This window comes from Neomonachus schauinslandi, chromosome 14, assembly GCF_002201575.2.
Source record: "Neomonachus schauinslandi chromosome 14, ASM220157v2, whole genome shotgun sequence".
NCBI classification, from domain to species: Eukaryota; Metazoa; Chordata; class Mammalia; order Carnivora; family Phocidae; genus Neomonachus; species Neomonachus schauinslandi.
In genome coordinates, this window is record NC_058416.1 from 55,637,309 (window position 1) to 55,658,300 (window position 20,992).

General features: G+C 37.6%; 1 protein-coding gene across 1 annotated transcript in view; it reads right to left on the bottom strand.

Moving 5' to 3' along the window:
- L3MBTL4 (L3MBTL histone methyl-lysine binding protein 4) overlaps positions 1-20,992 on the bottom strand; it is a 331,186-nt gene that overhangs the window by 298,437 nt on the left and 11,757 nt on the right. Inside the window, exons 3-7 of the mRNA XM_044921260.1 lie at positions 10,305-10,409; positions 9,125-9,260; positions 7,045-7,136; positions 5,452-5,606; positions 4,294-4,370 (exon numbers count right to left, since the gene is read on the bottom strand). Coding sequence (XP_044777195.1) covers positions 4,294-4,370; positions 5,452-5,606; positions 7,045-7,136; positions 9,125-9,260; positions 10,305-10,409 — 565 coding nt within the window. The remainder of the gene's footprint in view (positions 1-4,293; positions 4,371-5,451; positions 5,607-7,044; positions 7,137-9,124; positions 9,261-10,304; positions 10,410-20,992) is intronic.

The window sequence follows — 20,992 nt, forward strand, 5'->3', positions numbered from 1 at the left end:
TTGAATAACTATTTCTTAAAAGATGCAAATAGCCAATAGCCACATGAGCTACACCACTGGTCATTAGGGAAATATAAATCAAAACCACAGTAAGATACCACGGCACACCCAGTAGGGTGGTTTTAATCAAGAAAACAGAAAATCACAAGTTGGCAAGGATGCTGAGAAATAATCATTGCCATATGTTGCTAGTGGGAATGTAAAATGGCACAGGTACTTCAGAAAACAGCTGTCAGTTCCTCAAAATGCTAAACACAGAATTATCATATGACCCAGCAATTCTCCTCCTGGGTATACACCAAAGAGAAGACAAGACACAGGTCCACACAGAAAACTACACACAAATGCTCACAATAGTATTAGTTATAATAGGAAAAAGTACAAATGTCCATACAAATGTCCATCAACAGATGAATGGTCAAAGCAATCATAATATATGAATATACTGGAAAAGTATTCAATCATAAAAAGGAATGAATTACTGATACATGCTAGAACTTGTATGAACCTTGACATCACACTAAGCGAAAGAAGTCAGACACTAGAGGTCATTACAGGATTCTTTTTATATATAACATGTATAATGTATCAAGAATATGAAAATCCACAGAAAGCAGAGTAGAGGTTACCAGGGGATGGGAGACAAGGAGTGGGGAGTGTCTACGTAATAAGTACAGAATGTTTTTATTGGGTGATGAAAGGTTTTGAAATTAGAGAGAGCTTGTGGTTGCACAACATTCTGAATACACTACCACTAAATCATACACTTTAAAATGGTTAATTGTATGTCATGTAAATTTCACTTCAACTTAAAAAGAAAAGAACTCTTCGGAACAAATTTAATAAAGTGCAAGACTTGTAGACTAAAAACTGTAAGATATCATTGAAAGAAAATTAAAGACCTACATAAGTGAAAAGATGTCCCATGTTCATGGACTGAAATTTTTAATATTTTTGAGATGGCTACCCCCAAAACTGATCTACAGATCAATCCCTATTAAAATCCCCATTGGCTTTTTTTGGACAGAAATCGGCAAGCTGATTCTAGAATTCATAGGGACATATTTGCAAGTGACTCAAAACAGCCAAAACAATCTTGAAAAAGAACATAAAATAGAGTTAAAGAACTCACAATTTCACAGTATTTACTACAAAGCTACAGTAATCAAGATGGTGTGGTGCTGGCATAAGGGCAGACATATAAAGGAATGGAATAGAATGAAGAACCCGGAAATAAACTCATCTGTCTATAATCAACTGTTTTTCAATAATTCTGCCAAGACCAATCAATGAGGAAAGAAAAGTCTTTTATGACAAGTGACCATGTGCTTTCTTAGACACCAAAAGTACAACAAAAGAAAAAAACAGATAAATTGGACTTCATCAAAATTAAAACTTTTGTACTTTAAAAAAAGCCATCAAGAAAGTGAAAATAGTGTCTAATATCCAAAGAACTCTTACAACTCAATAACAGAAGGACAAATAACCCAACTCAAAAATGGGCAAACAATGTGAACAGATATTTCTTGAAAGAAGATACATAAATGGCCAATAACCACAGGAAACGATGTTCAACATCATTAGTCATTAGAGAAATGAAAATTGAAAGCACAATGAGATCTACCTTCACACCCACCAAGATGGTTATAATCAAGAAGACAATAAATAACATGTTGGTGAGGATGTGGAGAAACTGGAATTCTCATTCATTGACAGTAGGAAGGTATACTGTGCAGCTCCTTTGGAAAATAGTTTGTTAATTACTCAAACACAGAATTACCTTATGACCTAGTGATTCTAGGCCTAGAATTATACCCAAAAGAAATGAAAACTTATCACTCAAAAACTTACAAATGAAAGCTTATAGCAGCTTTATTCATAATAGTCAAAAAGTGAAAACAAACCAAATGTCCATCAACTAATGAATGCATAAGCAAAATGTGGCATATCCATACACTAAAATAGTATTTGTAAACAAAAGGAATGATGTACTGAGACATGCTACAATATGAACTCTGAAAACATTATATTAAGTGAAAGAAGCCAAGACACAATAGGCCATATACTGTATGATTCCATGTATGCCAAGTGTCCAGAATAGTCAAATCCATAGAGATATAAAATAGAGTAGTGGTTGCCTAGGCCTGAAAGGGAGGAGAGAATGAGGAGTGACTGAGTACAGGAGCATATTCTTTTGGGGGTGATGAAAATCTCTGGCAGTAGATAGAGATGATGGTTGTACCACCTTATGAATACACTAAAACCACTGAAATATACACTATAAGGGTGAAATTTATAATAAGTGAATTATATCTCAATAGAAAAAAAAGTAGGTAAAGAATTTACTGCAGAGAAACAAAGTATTATATGAATTGGGGCTTGGGGAGGGCAGTATTTTAGTGTATAAAAACACTCCGTATATGTGTAAAAAATACTAACAAGTAGACGAGGTTTAGAGGTAGGTTAACTGGAAGATTCTAATTCAGACATTATATATCAGGACAAAATCTCGTCAGAATTTTAAACCTACATCTTAGGGAAGAAAATATGACCCTGAAGTGAAGACTTTCTGTCACTAAATTGGTCTTTGGCTACAACTCTTACTCAAATCTCGGCATGGTGACGATGTTTGTATATGCAATCAATTCTATGGGGAAAACCATAAATCTGGGTTGAGTTCCATTGTTCTTTTATTGACTTTATGAACTAAATAGTCTCCTACACCCATCAAGCAGAGCCTTAATTAAAACCTTGGCCTTATCTGGGGTATGGGAGCTTTGCCCCCTCACTCCTCAGTTCATGTTAATGATGGAAAGATTCTGGACATACAATTCTTAAAAGCGCTACACTATTTCCAGGCTGACACAGCACCAGGAGAACAAGGTGATGAACTTAACCACTGACTATCCATGAAGTGTAGTAAGAATAACCTGCAGGTAGCAGAGAAGTTATTCCACTAGAGGAAAATGGGAAACAGAGTGTGCTGGACCTCCAGACACACCAATTCAAACCACATATTCTGAGATCTGACGAACGTTTCACCTCATCTTGAAAAACATTAAAGTTAGTTTTAGCCGGTCTTATAAAAAAATAGGACAAACAACTCTAAATCTGTCTGCGTATCAAAATCAAATTTGAGAAGATGTTATATATTTTATAAAAACTTTTCTAGACTAATTGGATAGTTTAAATAGGTTGTGTTTTTTTAAAGTTTGGTTTGATTTGGTTTATTGATTGTTTTAAATTTTTTGAATTTTTTTTCACTGAACTCATAAATTTGATGACAAATCCTAATCATTTTTCTGTATTAAGAAAAAAAAACATTAAAACATCAAATTTCCAGAATCATTCAAATCAAAACATTAAACATCTGCTCCATTCTAGAATGGCATGTTACATACTCTACATTTTTTTTTAAAGATTTATTTATTTTACAGAGATAGCACAAGCGGGAGAGGCAGATGGAAAGGGGCAGGGGGAGGGGAGAGGGAGAGAGAATCTCAAGCAGACTCCACGCTGAGTGCAGAACCCAACACAGGGCTTGATCCCAGCACCCTGAGAACACGACCTGAGCCCAAACCAGGAGTCAGACCCCTCACAGATGCCCTCATACTCTACATTTCTTCCTGCACATTTTTTAGTGAAAGAAATCAGTTTCTCCTAGAATACTTATTTTAAAAATGCTAAGCTTAAACAACCACTGTATCTAATTAATTTTGAAATCAGAAAACATAAATTTGATACAGAAAGTTTCTAAATGCTTAATATTTCTGTAATGAGAAAAAAATATAAATAACTAGAAAGAGTCCCTGCTGTGGTGTTTAGCAGAACCATCAAGTTGGTTTGGTGAAAAGGTCTGGCGAGTCTGAAGACTCATGCTTAATTCTCACTCCTTAGATTTCTACATTTCTTCATTTAACTCCAAAGAGTATTTAGTAAACTTATGATTCAGTTAATGGATTAGCATAAGTTATAAGATAGATTACGTAGGCGGAAATAGCTAGCTTTAAATAATGATCTGCAGCAATGGTACGCATTTCATTGGATAAAAATTTTTAGCAACATTTTTTTAAATGGCTGCCTAATACATCTTTATAAACCAAGTCCATTTTCATTATGGGAAAGACGAGCAGATTTCAGACACGTGGGTTACTGGGTGATCAAAACAACCTTGCACAGTATTTTTATCATACACTTTGTATTAAAATCTGGTTTGCATAAACAAAAAAATAAGAACAGCCATTGCCACTTACACAGAGATGCCTTCAAAGAAAATGCAGCCAGCCCACTTACCTTGGGGTGCTATCAGAGTTCTTCCATTCTCCTGACACCAACCGACTGGCTGAACATAAGGGCTATTTACATCACACCTGCAAAACAGGATTCTATTTCAGATCCTACACAAGTCAATGCCAGAGAAAGAATCCAAGAGTAATGACCATTCTAGATACTAAGAGACACCATGGAAGATGTAACTACATAGCTAAAATATTTTATAGCTAAATAGAATTAGAAGTAATTTTTAGTATTGTTTTATAAGCTAAGTGACCAAACTTCTCTTTTACCTTTCTTGAAATTTAAAAGTATTTTCAAAAAGCGTTTGACTAGAACCTGAACTGCCAGTGTTATCCCCAAAGAGTGAACATTTTAATAAGCCTCTCCTACCACTTCCTGCTAACAGCAAGGGAAAATATTAATAGGCTGGCCTAAAGTTTAATGGGACAGACCAGACTCTATATGCCTCCAATTTCCTCCTTCTCCCATTCAAGGAACACAGACCATTCTACCTAAGACACATAGAACAATTAATCCATGCTCTGCTTCTTAGTTCAAAGAAGAAAACAGGGCCCCCTTCATGTACATGAAGAACCGCAGCCTTAGGCAGATAACCTGGCGGTTATTCAGGATATACTGTGAAGAAATGCTACAAAAATGATTTTTGCCATTCCCTCTTCCATATTTCAGGTTTTTACCCAGAAAACCTTTTTTAACTCATGCAACGTTAGTTTAATGGTATCGTAGCCTACATTTTCTCTGCTCCCCACAGGCTTTCAAATAATTCACTCCATTCTCCCCGTGAATCTTCCCTTTCAAAAATATGACAGGCTGAGTTCAACATTTTTCAGGAAAAAAAAAAATACTGCAAGTCCTTAACTTCCTCTTCATAGAAATGCCTCCCTTACAAACTAGACACAACACAGTGAAGTGCCCTGACCTGGTCGTATTATTTCAGATGAGGCCTCATTAGGTAACCTCTCATAGAGTGGAGAAGTTTCTCGGGCACTTTAATTCAGCAACTGATGTGGAACACAAGGTAATGAAAAATTGGCCACTAAATTCCGGATGTTCATTACTCTAAGAACAGCAAGGACAGTGACAGTACCGGAAGGAAAATAAATTCTTAACACCAAACATGAACACACGAAAATAAAACACACATTGGTGTCTCACCAGTAATCGTAACTATCATCCCAATTGTCAAAATGCACTAGTAAGCGATCTTCAACAATATCGGCTATGGTTGCCACACACACCAAGGAAGGGTTCTTCCTGTCGACGGCCTCCAGCTTCATTCCAACCTGAAATTCTTTAGGCATTGGCCCATTCTAACACAGCACCAGAGGAAAGAGGCACAAAAAGAAACAGGACACCAAATAGGACTGAGCTGTTGTCAAAACTTCTGTGTTTAGCATCAGAACAGTCTACAGGCAACACTTACCCTCCAGAATGAAGCCAGCAAATGCTAGTACCAATATTCCAACAAACTGTTATGAAGTTAAATTCGTAACAAAACCCAGGAAACTAGTAGCTTTTACCTTGTACTTTTTCTCTTTTGTTGGCAAGTAAGTTATATTTCCCTCATCATCTTCATTTTCCTTTTTCAGTTCTTAGAATCGTATTAATTTTAAAATATGATGCTTACTGGATACAGGAGTATCAAATAATTTTCTCTGCTCCCCACAGACTTGAACAGTTTCCAAATACCAGTATTTGGAGAAGTAGTAAAGATAGGCTCTTTAGCACCAAATTTATCAATTACTTTGATGAGATCTGAAAATAGTGGTTTTCTCAATATTTAACACATGCACGAATCCATAAATAAACCTATACTTGAAAAAAATCCAAATGCTTTTTTTAGTATCCATACACATTTTTTCATGGTAAAAAACAATAAGGACTATGATTACAATAACAAAACCCCATTTTTTGTACCAGTGTAATTAGCCAGTCCTGGGATTTAGAAAGTATACATACAGTATCTGGGGACTAGAAGACGGTTTTTTCCACCTCTTTACTATCTATACTGAACCCTGCTTTTTGTTTCTCTTTAGCACATTACATCTTTAAAAGCAATTTCCCATTTCTATTACTCTCTTTCCTTGGTACAATTATATGAAACAGAGCAGTTGTATAACATTGATTTCAAGATCAGGGTGAGTGTCCTACAAAGGGACAAACAGCCAGCAGGTGGCAGGTGGCAGGGTAATGTTAGGCTTCCCTGCCCCCTTCTCTGGTGTGTGTCCAGGGGCCCAGACGAGGCAGGGGCTGCACCTTATTCTCATTCTCTCCTGAAGAGCTGGTAGGCTGCTGGGGACACAGATGGCAAAACAAGTGTGCTCTACCCAAATATTCATATGCCCCTTGAATCTGTAGGAAATGTCACCCTCATTCTCATTACACGTAAATCCAACTAGGCTGGGTTTTTCAAAGCCTACCTGTGGTATCAACTACTGGTCTCAAAACACCAAAGCTAAGTTCAAACAAGTAACTCACTGGAAGCAAAAAGAAAAAACATTTCCAAAAGGCATTTTAAATTTTGGCAGGATTTAAATATAAAGTCTTCAACTCTCTGCATCTAAATAAAGTATGAAATTGTATATTTAAAAGGGGGAGAAAGATATGCCTATTGGAAACTGACAAATTAAGTGAGAAAAGTCATAGGAAGCTAAGGATTCTGAAAAAATACAACGGAATATATAGTGAATTTTAAGAAATTTAAGCTCAAGTAGAAATCTGATTTATACTGAGGAAGAAAATACTTACAGAACTTCTGTTTCTGAATAATTTCTTGGGAGCATTTTGCAATTTGCAGGCCTTCAAGTAATCCATCCAAACAAATTTATCTTTTCTATAACCTAAAAAAAGTATGGATTATTCAAAATACCCACAGGATATAACCATGTGCATATTCAATATATTAGCCTTCTTCAGTCTTCTGTCATAAATTCAATGTCTTTAGCAGACCACAAATGATTTAAATTAAAATCCCTAAATTGTTTCAATGTTTTTTAACATATAAAATTCAAAACTGTTGACGTGACTTCCCATTATGCGTATCATTCCCTTACAAATTTTTTAAATTCATTAAGATCTAGAATTGGTCCCCTGGTGGCCTGATGGGAGTCTCATCTCTTAGTAAGGCTTTCCAAAATGGGCAAAGGGAAGAGATAAAAGTTCCTGAGCTCATCATCACTCCTGAAGAAGCCATGTCACTGAGAACATCAGAGGTCCTGATGATGCAACAATCCAGGGTGCCAGGCACTTGGGAAAATTACAGAAACCCCTTCACAATCCAAAGACCATTTGGCAGCAACAGCTTTCTGCTGCGTATCTTTGCGTGTTTCCCCTTCTTTACTGATCTTCCCCTCCATGTGCCCTAAAGTGCTCACACAGTGCTGGCCCAAACAAGAGGGGCTCAGTAAATAGTTTCTGGTTGAGTGTTACACAGAATAAAAGTCAGGCTCCTTCCACAGCCTCCAAGGCGAGGGCTATACCTCTAACTTCATCTCCCACCTCTTGCCCTTGCTTCTCTGCTCCAGCCACATTCATCTCCTTGAGATTCCTCACTGGGCCGGCTGGAGGCTCCAGCCCCAGGGCGTCTACTCTTGCTTTTCTCTCTGACAGCCCTCTGCCCAGCCTCACTGACTTCCCTCACCTCATCCACCTATCCGTGGGACCTCACATTCTCACGCCCTTCTTGAGCACACTCTCTGTCCCCCACCCCCAACCCTGTCACTGCTTGACACCCTAGCTTACCTTTGTCTGACTCTTCGCCTCCCTGGAATGAAAGCCCCATGAAGACAGAGATGGTTTATTTTATTCACGGCTCTATCCCCAGTGACTGCATACAGCAAGGGCCCCATAAAGACCTACTAAAAATGAGACCGTGACCGGCTTTCATGACATCCAGCAATCTTAAAGATTCTGCCATTGGTCTCAGGGATGGATCCCAGAAGGACACTCTGAGTTGGTCAGTAAAATGACTATATATTGACTCCCAGAAGTGCCACCATCATCAAATACTCTAGCATCCAAGTAGGAGCCCATACACAGAAGGTGGCTGTGCAAGGAAATGGGCCCATGGGCATCTTGACTGATCAAAGCCTCACCTCACCAGCACACAACAAATAAAAAAGGCTTCAATCACATCTGCCAAGCCCAAGTTCCTCTCACACATAACAAGAGACAAAGATGAGATTTTTGATTCCCGTCAAAAGGAAGCAGTGAAATCCTCTTCTCTTTCATCATTACCTCTTTTCCATGATTTATTTAAAACAAACAATATACAGTGAATCAATTTTCCTCACTATACAGCATCAGTGACTAAGTGAAATAGTTCATTTCAACCGTGATGTAAAATAAGTTTCTTCATTCCTTCTAAGGTTTCATAAACTTTATGTTAAGTCATAAGATTTTATTTCTGCCGTAGGTACCTTATCAGTATATTTGACCTAAGCAGTCATTGATGCTTTTCTTTTTTTTTTTTTTAAGATTTTATTTATTTGAGAAAGAGAGACAGAGATAGCAAGAAAAAGCACGAGCAGGGAAGAGAGGGAGAAGAAGACTCCCCGCTGAGCAAGGAGCCCAATGCAGGACTCAATTCCAGGACTCTGGGATCATGACCTGAGCCGAAGGCAGACGCTTAACCGACTGAGCCACCCAGGCGTCCCGATACTTTTCTTTTAAAGACATTTATTCACTTCTAAAATTGGCATCCTTGTAGTTTTACTGCTTTTTGGGGATTAAACTTTCATTTTGAAAATCAATTCACACCAGGCTCTCTTGTTAGTATTTTATGAAATGTTGTTAAAATAAAACCAACTCTCTTTCCATCCTGGCTTACCCTTAGGGATGTGCAATTCGTGTTTGGTCTTCTCACACCACCCTACCGGATGAATGTCAGGGGAACCAGCATTGGTCCAAAAATCATAGCAGCTTAAATAACCATCAAAGTGAAGTCTGAGGCGGTAACCACACACCTGTAAAATGGAATGTTTATAATCCTTCACTAAGTGTCATGTGTTTGAAGGGTACACAAAATAACAAAATATTCATATATCCTGTCAGTGCCATCAACAAATATAAACCAACCCTCCCATCTAAATGCGCTTGTATTAAAAAGCAAATTTAGAGATGACATCTGAATAAAACAAAATGCCAACAGACACGATCTTTCAAGTATCCAGAATTTTTTCTGTAAAAAAATTAAGCCTTTTACTCAGTCTAGAAATCTGAGGTCAATTTACATCTCCATCAATTGAAGAGTTTATTTGTTCATTCAATACCTGTCAAATATTGCTCTTGGAAACCCCATCTCCTGCTGTCCCACGATAGTATAAGCTAAAGTGCAGAGCAAAACAAAATGGGCATGGCTTTGTTTAAACTCTAACGTATGGATCCAGCATACTCAATAAAGGAAATCATAAAACAGTGCAGAATACATCCTTAAGACATGCTATACAAGTTTAATAGCTATAATCAATCAGTAAATTAAGTGAATAGGGTCTTTTACGTGATATGATTAAAAATATAGACGTCTTCCATCATTTTAATAATGTAAAATGTTTAGTAAATATTACATTTTATAAGCCATTTACTTTCATCAATGGCTCTTCATTCTACATAATTTTCATAAAATGCTTATATTTATATAAATAGATAATTCATGTGCATGGATATTTTTCATATACATTTCTAATTAGTTCAGCTAAAACTTGAATAATTATGTCTCTTTTAACAGACAAAAGCAACACTGTGGGATTCACTGATTGTTATCAACCTCAGATGAAAACTATTTACCAACTGAATCAAGGGTAACTGCTAGCGATGAGAGACTTATTAAAAGATTAATCTTCAGAGAAGGAAAAAATTCATTAAGAACATATTTCACCCATCACTGACTAAAATAAATCCATGATGTACTGGAACTTGTTTATAATCGAAAGCACTCAAATTCATTATTCTCTAGAAAATTCTCTTCTGTCACTGTGCACTCAGCCCAAGACAATAACACCATCTCTTACCTCAGCTACAGAAAGCACACAGAATACAGATGGATGTCGGGGGTCAATGCCTTCTAATCTCATTCCAACCTGAAAACCATTTTCATGCTCCGGAAAGGATTGGTCCTACGAAATTTCATGATATAACATTAGCTACTGAAATACCTTCACAGTTCGATATTAAAACACCTGGTGTTGCTATGCATACAATCAAGAACTTACTGTATGGGCTCGGAAGCTCAGTGATATAGCTAAAGATCGATGGCTGCTTTTCTATATTTGGCCCTCGAAGATCGTTTGATCATTTTGATCATTTTATCATTACCTAGGAAACAGTTCATATGAGAAACTACATGTCCTATGAACTCCTCATTTATTCCTTTTGCCCATTTTTCCTTAGTGATTTTAAGGAACTCTTCCTGTACTCTGGAAACAATCCTTTGTTGATTATAATGATTACCTATTCCCAGTATGTGAGTTGGCTCTTTGCTTTATGAGGATTTTGTTGTAGAGATTTTTATTTTAATGTAGTGAAATATATCAATTATTCCCTGTACAGTGTACACATCTAACCTATGAATTCCCTCACAATCCTGAAGTTACACGGACATTCTCCTAGTGTTCTTTTAAAACGTCTGTTCTTCATATTTAAATCTATAATGCAACTGGAATTAATTTTGTTCTATGGTGTGAGCTAACATCTATTTTTTATATGGAAAACAGAGTATTCAACAAAATTTTTTGTATAGTCCATACTTTCATTATCAGCAAAGTTACCTCTGTTATATCATGTTTCCACAAATTTGTGGGTCTACTTCTGGCCTTTCTATTCTGTTCATTGGTGTATCTGCCTATATCACATTGTCTTATTTGCTTATGACTCTTATGTGGAGAGCAATCTTTATCATATTGAGTTTTCTTATTCAGGAACTTGTTCCCTCTCCATTTAATCTAATCATTTTGTTTGTCCAAGATGTTTTTAAAATTTTCAAATCGACATGTTATTAAAATTTTCAAATAGGCTTCAGAAATGCTTTATATTTATTTCTGTATACGTTTTAATGTTTATTGCTACTGTAAATGGAATCTACTTTGTAACAGACTTTCTAATGTGTTCCCATTCATATTTTCATTAATACTAGCCTTGTTTCCCACAGCCTTGCTATATTATTATTACTTTTGAGCAGTTTTGAGCAGATTCAGCATTACTAGTCAATTATTCTTAATTGCTAATAAATTATAAGCATACTAATAGAAAGTGATGATTAAAATCTGTTCTATTAGAACAAGAGCTGCTTTTTAATCACTAATTTTATTACTCTTTATTACTGGTAAGCATATTAGTGTTTATTTTTATTCTTTTGAAAAAAATCTTTTCATTTGGATATAATGTCAAACTTAAAAGAGAAGTTGCAAGAACAAAATAATACAAAGAACATGCATAGCCTTTTCCTGGACTCCTTTATTGTTAACAACAGTAGAAACCTCATTTGTTTTATCATTTCTGTTTGTTCTCTCTCTCTCTCTCCTATCTGTGCCTGTACACAGATATAGACATAGATAAACATATATATCCACATGTACATATGACTGTTTCTGAATCATTTGAGGGCCCTTTACCCTATACTAAATGATTTTCCCTTAAGAGCAGACAGTGTACTTTCCCTGAGAATGAGAACATTCTCTTATGTAACAACAGTTCAGTTACCAACTTCTGCAAATTTAACATTTATAAACTTTTAACTAATCTCCCATTCATATTCCAATGTTTCCAATTTATCCAACAAGGCTCTTTATAACATTTTCCCCCTCCACAATGGGATTCAGGGTAGGGTCAGATATTAAATTTAGTTGATATGTCTCTTTAGTCTACCTTAATCTGGAACCTTTTCCATACTATTTCTTTATCTTTTATAACATCAACATCTTTTTTAAAAAAAAACACTTTTCCCTCCCCCATTTTTTTAAATAGAAAGCTCATCATTCTGGATGTGTCTGATGTTTCCCCATGATTAGATTCAGGTTATGCATTCTCTGCTAGTATACTCCATGGCTGATGATGTGTCCTCAGGATATCACCTCTGGAGTCGCATGATGTCCATGCATCCCCTCACTGGTGATGTTGATTTTGATCACACAATCACAGTGTTGTCCAATTCTTTCACTATATAGTTACATACAAAACACACATATACATACATACATAAACATTTACACATAGTTGTACATATGTGCATACTTATGTATATTTTACAAATCCTAAGTTCATACAGATACATCTAATTCCAACCCATCCCCAAAGGTTTCCTTCTGCCTTTTCCCATCGATTTTTGTCTTTCTTCTCCAACCAGGTCAACACATTTACTCATATACTAAATCCTATAGCATATCTATTAGAGTTTCAGGACTATTTTATCCACACTACTATAATAAACAAATCTACAGACAGATTTCAGGATTTGTTTGCAATTCTCCCTCCCTGCTCTGCCATCCATGAATGGGGTATACAGTTAAAAACTGTGTTTATATCCTACTTGGATTCATGTTTTTCTCTCTCTTTAGTGCAGTTAAGGTATTCATTTGAAATATGGTTAAGTTCATTGATTTAAATGTGCTTTCAGTTCTTAATGATTTATTTTTATTTCTTAATATGTAGAATGTTAATATCCTTCCAAAAGTTCAAGCTAAAAAAAAACAAACAAACAAAAGGTTCTCAAAGAAGTGTCTCTCCCTCCCATATACTGTCCACCCCATTCCACCTCTTTAGCAGTAACCAACCTCACTGTTTTCTGGTCTATCCTTCCTGGGTTTCTTTTTGTAAAAATAAACAGCTATGTTTATGTTTTGCCTTATTTTTCCCTTCCTTCTCACACAAAAGGTAGCATACTATATATGCTCTTTTGCATGTGTCCTAATCTCCCCTGGAACCACTCCATGTCAGGTCACAGTGATTGCGCACAATCTTGGTCACAGCTGCATCACACCCCACTCTGTGTAAGTACCACAGTTCACTCACCCTTCTTTGACAGTTGAGTGTGTGCCCTTTTCATACGAACATGAACTTGTTTTTAAATCTTCATGAATTGGCTTGTAAAATGTCGTTAAGAACATTCACAGATCATTTTAGAAGCTTCCAAGGAAAAACTTAAAGGATGACAAAAACCCAAAAATGAAATGGCAAGAATGAATGATTTCTCAGAAATACTTTATTTCTGCAAAAATAAATGTCATGTGTGTGTTTAATTCCCCCAGCCCTTCTTCTCACATCTACCCTGTTCCCAGCAGACTGTATATAACAGGTTTTATGTGACTGCCTCCTGTTCACTGCTTTGAAATCTCTTGGTTAACTTCAAAAGCACTGAACACACATGCATGCACGTACACCCAACACTGATGAGAAAACAAAGGGGAAGGAGAGACCACAGGGAATAGATCAATAATGCTGGAAGGAAATTTAAGAAGCTGTAAAAACTGAGAGGACATTTCTCGTGTTTTCACAAAACTGAAAGATAGAAAATTGGGGACGGGGAGGAACTAGTCAGTATTATATGGAACAGACCATGCCCTCTTTTCACACATGTGAATGATAAATTCAAGACAGGACAACAATTCACAGCCAGGAGTTAGGATGATCAAAGTTATTCTTTTTTTCTTTTTTTTTTTTTTTAAGATGTTATTTATTTGACAGAGACACAGCGAGAGAGGGAACACAAGCGGGGGGGAGTGGGAGAGGGAGAAGCAGGCTTCCCATTGAGCAGGGAGCCCGATGCAGGGCTCAATCCCAGGACCCTGAGATCATGACCTGAGCCGAAGGCAGACGCTTAACGACTGAGCCACCCAGGCGCCCGATCACAGTTATTCTTGTCAGCATTTTTTAAAAAAGATTTTATTTATTTATTTGAGAGAGAGAATGAGAGACAGAGAGCACGAGAGGGAAGAGGGCAGAAGGGGAAGCAGACCCCCCGCTGAGCAGGGAGCCCGATGTGGGACTCGATCCCGGGACTCCAGGATCATGACCTGAGCCGAAGGCAGCCGCTTAACCAACTGAGCCACCCAGGCGCCCCTTGTCAGCATTTTCAGAGCATTTCTCAAGTGAAATCTGGGAGCTTTAGGTAACACTGCAAGGAATACTACATGGCTAAAACAGCCACAGCTTCTTTGGAGGGTTTCAAATACAAAACAAAACATTCATTTTAACAATCTGAAAGGCAGCATTTAGTGAGAAATAGCATTGTCTTTCATCGGTCTCTTTTCTGCTTAAGGGTTTATTCATAGCAGACTTAATTTTTTTCCTTTCTAAAAATCATATATTTTACGAACATAATTGATAGCCATGCTATAAAATTATATTTTATGGTGACAAAAGGGAACTGAAATCACACACGAAAGCAAACAATAGTCTGTCAGATTCAGTCATAAAAAATCATAAGGTCTGTAGACCTGAAAAACAACTTTTAGAGATAAATAAACTCAAACCCAGAGAGGTGAAGAGACTTTCTCAAGGTCACACAACCTGGTCTGGTAGCAGATGATAGGGCCCAAATCTTCTGAAAGCCGGCCAACTATTCGTTCCACATTAGAGGACAGACGTGGAAACAGAACAAGCAAAACAAAACCTGGCTCAAGGCCATGGAAGGTCTTAAAGGCATTTCCAAGGATGTGCCAAGTGCTCTTGGGTACAGAAGTTAAGCTGTTTTGCTTCATTTTCTTTTCCCAGACATTTGCAAAATAATGAATTTTGTCACTAATGATAGAGAAGAATTATTCCAAGTTCTATACCTCATAGCAAAAGCAGGTACAAATTACATACTATTACTAAAAAATAAAATGAGCCCGAGCATTAGAGAAAACAAAAATAAAAAAAAAACCCCAAACAAAACAAAACGTCATGCCTAAAGAAAAGCAGAGAGGCTAACAGCAAAATTCCTTTATGAAGTACAATGCATAAGGCACTCATCACGTGTGTGTGCCAGTAGATCTCTGCTCCAAAGTTACAAATGTACCATGTAAACAGCTCTTGGACTCTTGGTAGATAATATGTGAGAAATTCTGGACACTTTACTCTGTTTATCACTGAGAACCTCATTACAAGAACAGAGAGGTTATGGCTGTACTGATTATTTTTGAGCCACTCTGCAGAGACTGCAGAAGGTTGGTGGCCATCAGCACCAGCAGAGCAGTAGCTAGATATGTGTTACTGAGCAGTGTCAATTCTCTAAATGGAAGATTCTATCTGCATGCCCACAGGCATTCTATTTTATTCACAGGCAAGAGTTGGCAGGCAACATATTTTCCTGATCTTAATTCAGTATCAAGAGAAATGGGAGAAATTAGGCATGCAAGGGAATCAAAGCCACTGAAGCCACACACTTTTAGCATGCCATGCAAAGGACAAGTCCAGGACGACAGGCCGCTGGTTCGCAAACCTTCACATGATGGTTGTCAAAGTGAAAGACATTCATACAAATTTTATTTTTTTTTAAAGATTTTATTTATTGGGCGCCTGGGTGGCTCAGTTGGTTAAGCGGCTGCCTTCGGCTCAGGTCATGATCCTGGAGTCCCGGGATCGAGTCCCACATCGGGCTCCCTGCTCGGCAGGGAGTCTGCTTCTCCCTCTGACCCTCCTCCCTCTCATGTGCTCTCTCTCATTCTCTCTCTCAAATAAATAAATAAAATCTTTAAAAAAAAAAAAAGATTTTACTTATTTATTTGAGAGAGAGAGAATGAGAGACAGAGAGCATGAGAGGGAGGAGGGTCAGAGGGAGAAGCAGACTCCCTGCCGAGCAGGGAGCCCGATGTGGGACTCGATCCCGGGACTCCAGGATCATGACCCGAGCCGAAGGCAGCCGCTTAACCAACTGAGCCACCCAGGCGCCCCGTTCATACAAAGTTTAAATGCAGATGATGAAACAAGATTTCTTAGAACACCAAAGACCACCGCCATGAGTCCAGTGGTCTTCTTCTCTGGTTTATCTCAGCAACATCTTCAAAATCTCAAACTGTCTCAATGTGTATCTCCTAAGCTGAAATGTCACAATTTTAAGTGTGACAGGTGAGATCACAAGAAGTCTTATGTAGGCAAACTGGGATATAGACAGCTTGACCAAAGAGAATTTAACTCTTGGTCAACACTTTTGATTTTCTTTACTCAGTGGGGGGGGGCGGGGGGGAACAATCATGTTATTGATAGCATTAAAAAAATCATTCAAATACTGCAGAAGGGAACATAAAGAAATATTTTCCTAAGACAAATACAACTAAAAAGAAGTTATAGGAAGTAGAGAGCCCACCTGCCAGGTTTTGAGTGTGGTATTCTTGTTGGCTTAGCATTTGATAAAACAAAAGGAGTCTGAGCTTATGTTTGATCAATATATCCAGGACAACAGAGATCTATCTGAAGAACCACCAAACACTCGCTATCATAGCCAACAACCTATAATAGTTAGGTACAATTATCTCACTAAGCAAAAATGAAGAATAAGGAATAAGAAGGAATAGGCATAGAGCCTGAGCTATCCTTTATCAATCAGGCCATATACAGATGGCTTTTATACAACAAGCACTTACATAGCACTTAACTCTGGGCCAAATCCTGTTCTAAGCACTTTACAAATACCAATTCATTAAATCGTCATAAAAGTCCTATGAAGTAGGGATTATGTACATTTTGCAGAGAATGAAACTGGGGCACAAAAGGTTATATAATGTGCCTGAGACCACAGTGTGTATCTGGCTTTAGTGTATGAGTGAGTAGTCAGTATAGTAAATCAATACCATCCCATTCACTAACTAAGGACTTCAACATTTTCAAACTTTTATAATTTAAACTTAGAAAGAGCCAAAATGCCCTTCAACAGATGAATGGATAAAGAAGATGTGGTCCATATATACAATGGAATATTACTCAGCCATCAGAAAGGATGAATACCCAACTTTTACATCAACATGGACGGGACTGGAGGAGATTATGCTAAGTGAAATAAGTCAAGCAGGGAAAGTCAATTATCATATGGTTTCACTTATTTGTGGAACATAAGGAATAGCATGGAGGACGTTAGGAGAAGGAAGGCAAAATGAAGGGGGAAAAATCAGAGGGGGAGACGAACCATGAGAGACTATGGACTCCGGGAAACAAACTGAGGGTTTTAGAGGGGAGGGGGGTGGGGGGATGGGTTAGCCTGGTGATGGGTATTAAGGAGGGCACATACTGCATGGAGCACTGGGTGTTATACGCAAACAATGAATCATGAAACACTACATCAAAAACTAGTATGGTGACTAACATAACATAATAAAATAAACTAAAGTTGGTGGTCTGAATATGTGCTATCTGACCATTAAATGATCCCCAAATGTCATATGAGAATTTAATATAAAGGTGGCAATTTTGAGTCAGGAGAATAAAGATAAATGTCATTAGGACACATGCACATGACTATCCATTTGAGGAGAATAGTTCAATTATATGCCTACCACAACATCGTATGTAAAAATAATTTTAGATGGAGAGAAAACAGACACAATACAATGAAATACAATGCAGCTATTGCAAAAGCAAGACTGAGACACCTGGCTGGCTCAGTCGGTGTAGCATGCGATTCTTGATCTCGGGTTATAAGTTCGAGCCCCATGTTGGGTGTAGAGATGACTTAAAAATAAAATCTTAAAAAAAAAAAAAAAGCAAGACATAGACCTCAATCCGCTGAGGTGTCATGATAGCCATGACATACTGATAAATATAAAGCAAGCACTAGATGATTAAAACACAACTATTTATATAAGCATTATTCACATATCTACATAACTAAATATATACAGACATGGAAATATGTATGTCAAATTATTTTGAGTGGTTCACCTAGAGAGGGGAACAACAGAAAAAGCCTTTTATTTATTTTTTATTATGTTATGGGTTTTTTTATTTTACATTTTTTTATTTTATTATGTTATGTTAATCACCATACATAATAAATAATAATATGTTGGCTTTTTTTTTAACATATAATGTATTATCTTTTTCAGAGGTACAAGTCTGCAATTCAACAGTCTCACACAATTCACAGAGCTCACCATAGCACATACCCTCCTCAATGTCTATCACCCAGCCACCCCATCCCTCCCACCCCCCACCACTCCAGCAACCCTGTTTGTTTCCTGAGATTAAGAATTCCTCATATCAGTGAGGTCATATGATACATGTCTTTCTCTGTTTGACTTATTTCACTCAGCATAATACCCTTCAGTTCCATCCACGTCATTGCAAATGGCAAGATCTCATTCCTTTTGATGGCTGCATAATATTCCATTGTATATATATATACCACATCTTCTTTATCCATTCATCTGTTGAGGGACATCTTGGCTCTTTCCATAGTTCGGCTATTGTGGACATTGCTGCTATAAACATCAGGGTGCACGTACCCCTTCAGATCCCTACATTTGTATCTTTGGGGTAAATACCCAGTAGTGCAATTGCTGGATCATACGGTAGCTCTATTTTCAACTTTCTGAGGAACCTCCATACTGTTTTCCAGAGTGGGTGCACCAGCTTGCATTCCCACCAACAGTGTAGGAGGGTTCGCCTTTCTCTGCATCCTCACCAACATCTGTCGTTTCCTGAATTGTTAATTTTAGCCATTCTGACTGGTGTGAGGTGGTGTCTCATTGAGGTTTTGATTTGGATTTCCCTGATGCCAAGCGATGTTGAGCACTTTTTCATGTGTCTCTTGGATATTTGGATGTCTTCTTTGGAAAAATGTCTGTTCATGTCTTCTGCCCATTTCTTGATTGGATCATTTGTTCTTTGGGTGTTGAGTTTAAGAAGTTCTTACAGATTTTGAATACTAGCCCTTTTATCTGATATGTCATTTGCAAATATCTTCTCCCATTCTGTCGGTTGTCTTTTGGTTTTGTTGACTGTTTCCTTTGCTTTGCAAAAGCTTTTTATCTTGATGAGGTCCCAATAGTTCATTTTTGCCCTTGCTTCCCTTGCCTTTGGGGATGTTTCTAGGAAGAAATTGCTGCGGCTGAGGTCGAAGAGGTCGCTGCCTGTGTTCTCCTTTAGGATTTTGATGGACTCTTGTCTCACATTGAGGTCTTTCAACCATTTGGAGTCTATTTTTGTGTGTGGTGTAAGGAAATGGTCCAGTTTCATTCTTCTGCATGGGGCTGTCCAATTTTCCCAACACCATTTGTTGAAGAGACTGTCTTTTTTCCATTGGACATTCTTTCCTGCTTTGTCAAAGATTAGTTGACCACAGAGTTGAGGGTCCATTTCTGGGCTCTCTATTCTGTTCCTTTGATCTCTGTGTCTGTTTTTGTGCCAGTACCATACTGTCTTGATGATGACAGCTTTGTAATAGAGCTGGAAGTCCGGAACTGTGATGCCACCAGCTTTGCTTTTCTTTTTCAACATTCCTCTGGCTATTCAGGGTAAAAAGCCTTTGGTTTTTATACTCTTCTTGTTAGAATTTTTAAATGGCATTGTAATTAGCTAAAAAATCAGCACACACATACAATTAAGTGATGACGATGCTAGGGAAGAAGACAGGACACAGGTCACAAGAAGCTTTGTAGAAGGTCTTGTTAAGGACCTTTCAGTTTATTCTTAGTCGATGAAGCCCTAGCAAAAGCTTTTAAGCAGAGGGGAGAAGAAAACATTCTTGCCTTCTATAAAGATCTTATTAGTGGCAGTGTAGGAAATTAATTTAAAAAACAGCAAGACTAGAAATAGGAAAGATAGTTAAGGAGGTTTTTAATATCTACCGATAATTGAGAGTTTGCCATGTGCCACGTATAGGTATCTAACTCAGCTCATTGAAGCCTTAAAATCCCCTGTATTGGAACTCTACAATCCCCACGTTGCATCTAGGCTTGGAGACATTCACACATATCACACTTGCACAGCTAGTCAGTAAAAAACTGGAATGTGAATTCAAACCCTGGTCTGTGTGCTTCACTGCAAAGTTCCATTCCATTCCAGAACATGGCAGAAGCCTGGACAAGTGACAAAGAGGACCGTGACCAATGCAGAACCAGGTGGGAGGGGCAGATTCAGGACCTATCGAGGAGGCAAGATGGGTAGTACCTGAGGACTGGCTGGATGCAGAGAACGAAGAAGGCAGGGAATTTTAAACACACCCAGGTTCCAGGCTTGGAAGAAATACCCAGATTTTCCATAATGTGTTAATTTTTACTTTTATAATGTTATCAATACCGACTGATACCTTCAAGGACTCTATAGACAGCTCATGAACAATGACATTTTTGTACCTACTTTTCAATTCCAAATTTCTAGTGCATTACTATAGCTTCAACGTCCCCCCAGGTACAGTACCTTGCAATGAATCTTTCATCTTAAGTCTATTCACTGCAAATACTGGCAAGCTATGAGAGGTTAAGAAACTTTTTCCTTGCTTTCTCCTCTGGGAGCTTTATGATTTTCACCTGAGCTAACAATGGAAACTCCCAGGAATATTAGAATATTAGAATCCCTCCTGGCTTTCTCTTGTTTCAATCACAGAGAAAAAGGAGACCTTGAATACACCTGTATCTATGGATATAGAGATATAGAGACATATATACACACACGCACTCACACATAGCATACAATCATGGATGTATACACATTTTTTTCTATTCTTGCTTAAACTACACCTTAATGTAGATGTTTTTAATGTTGGGGCAGAGATAGGGTACATGGTTTCAAT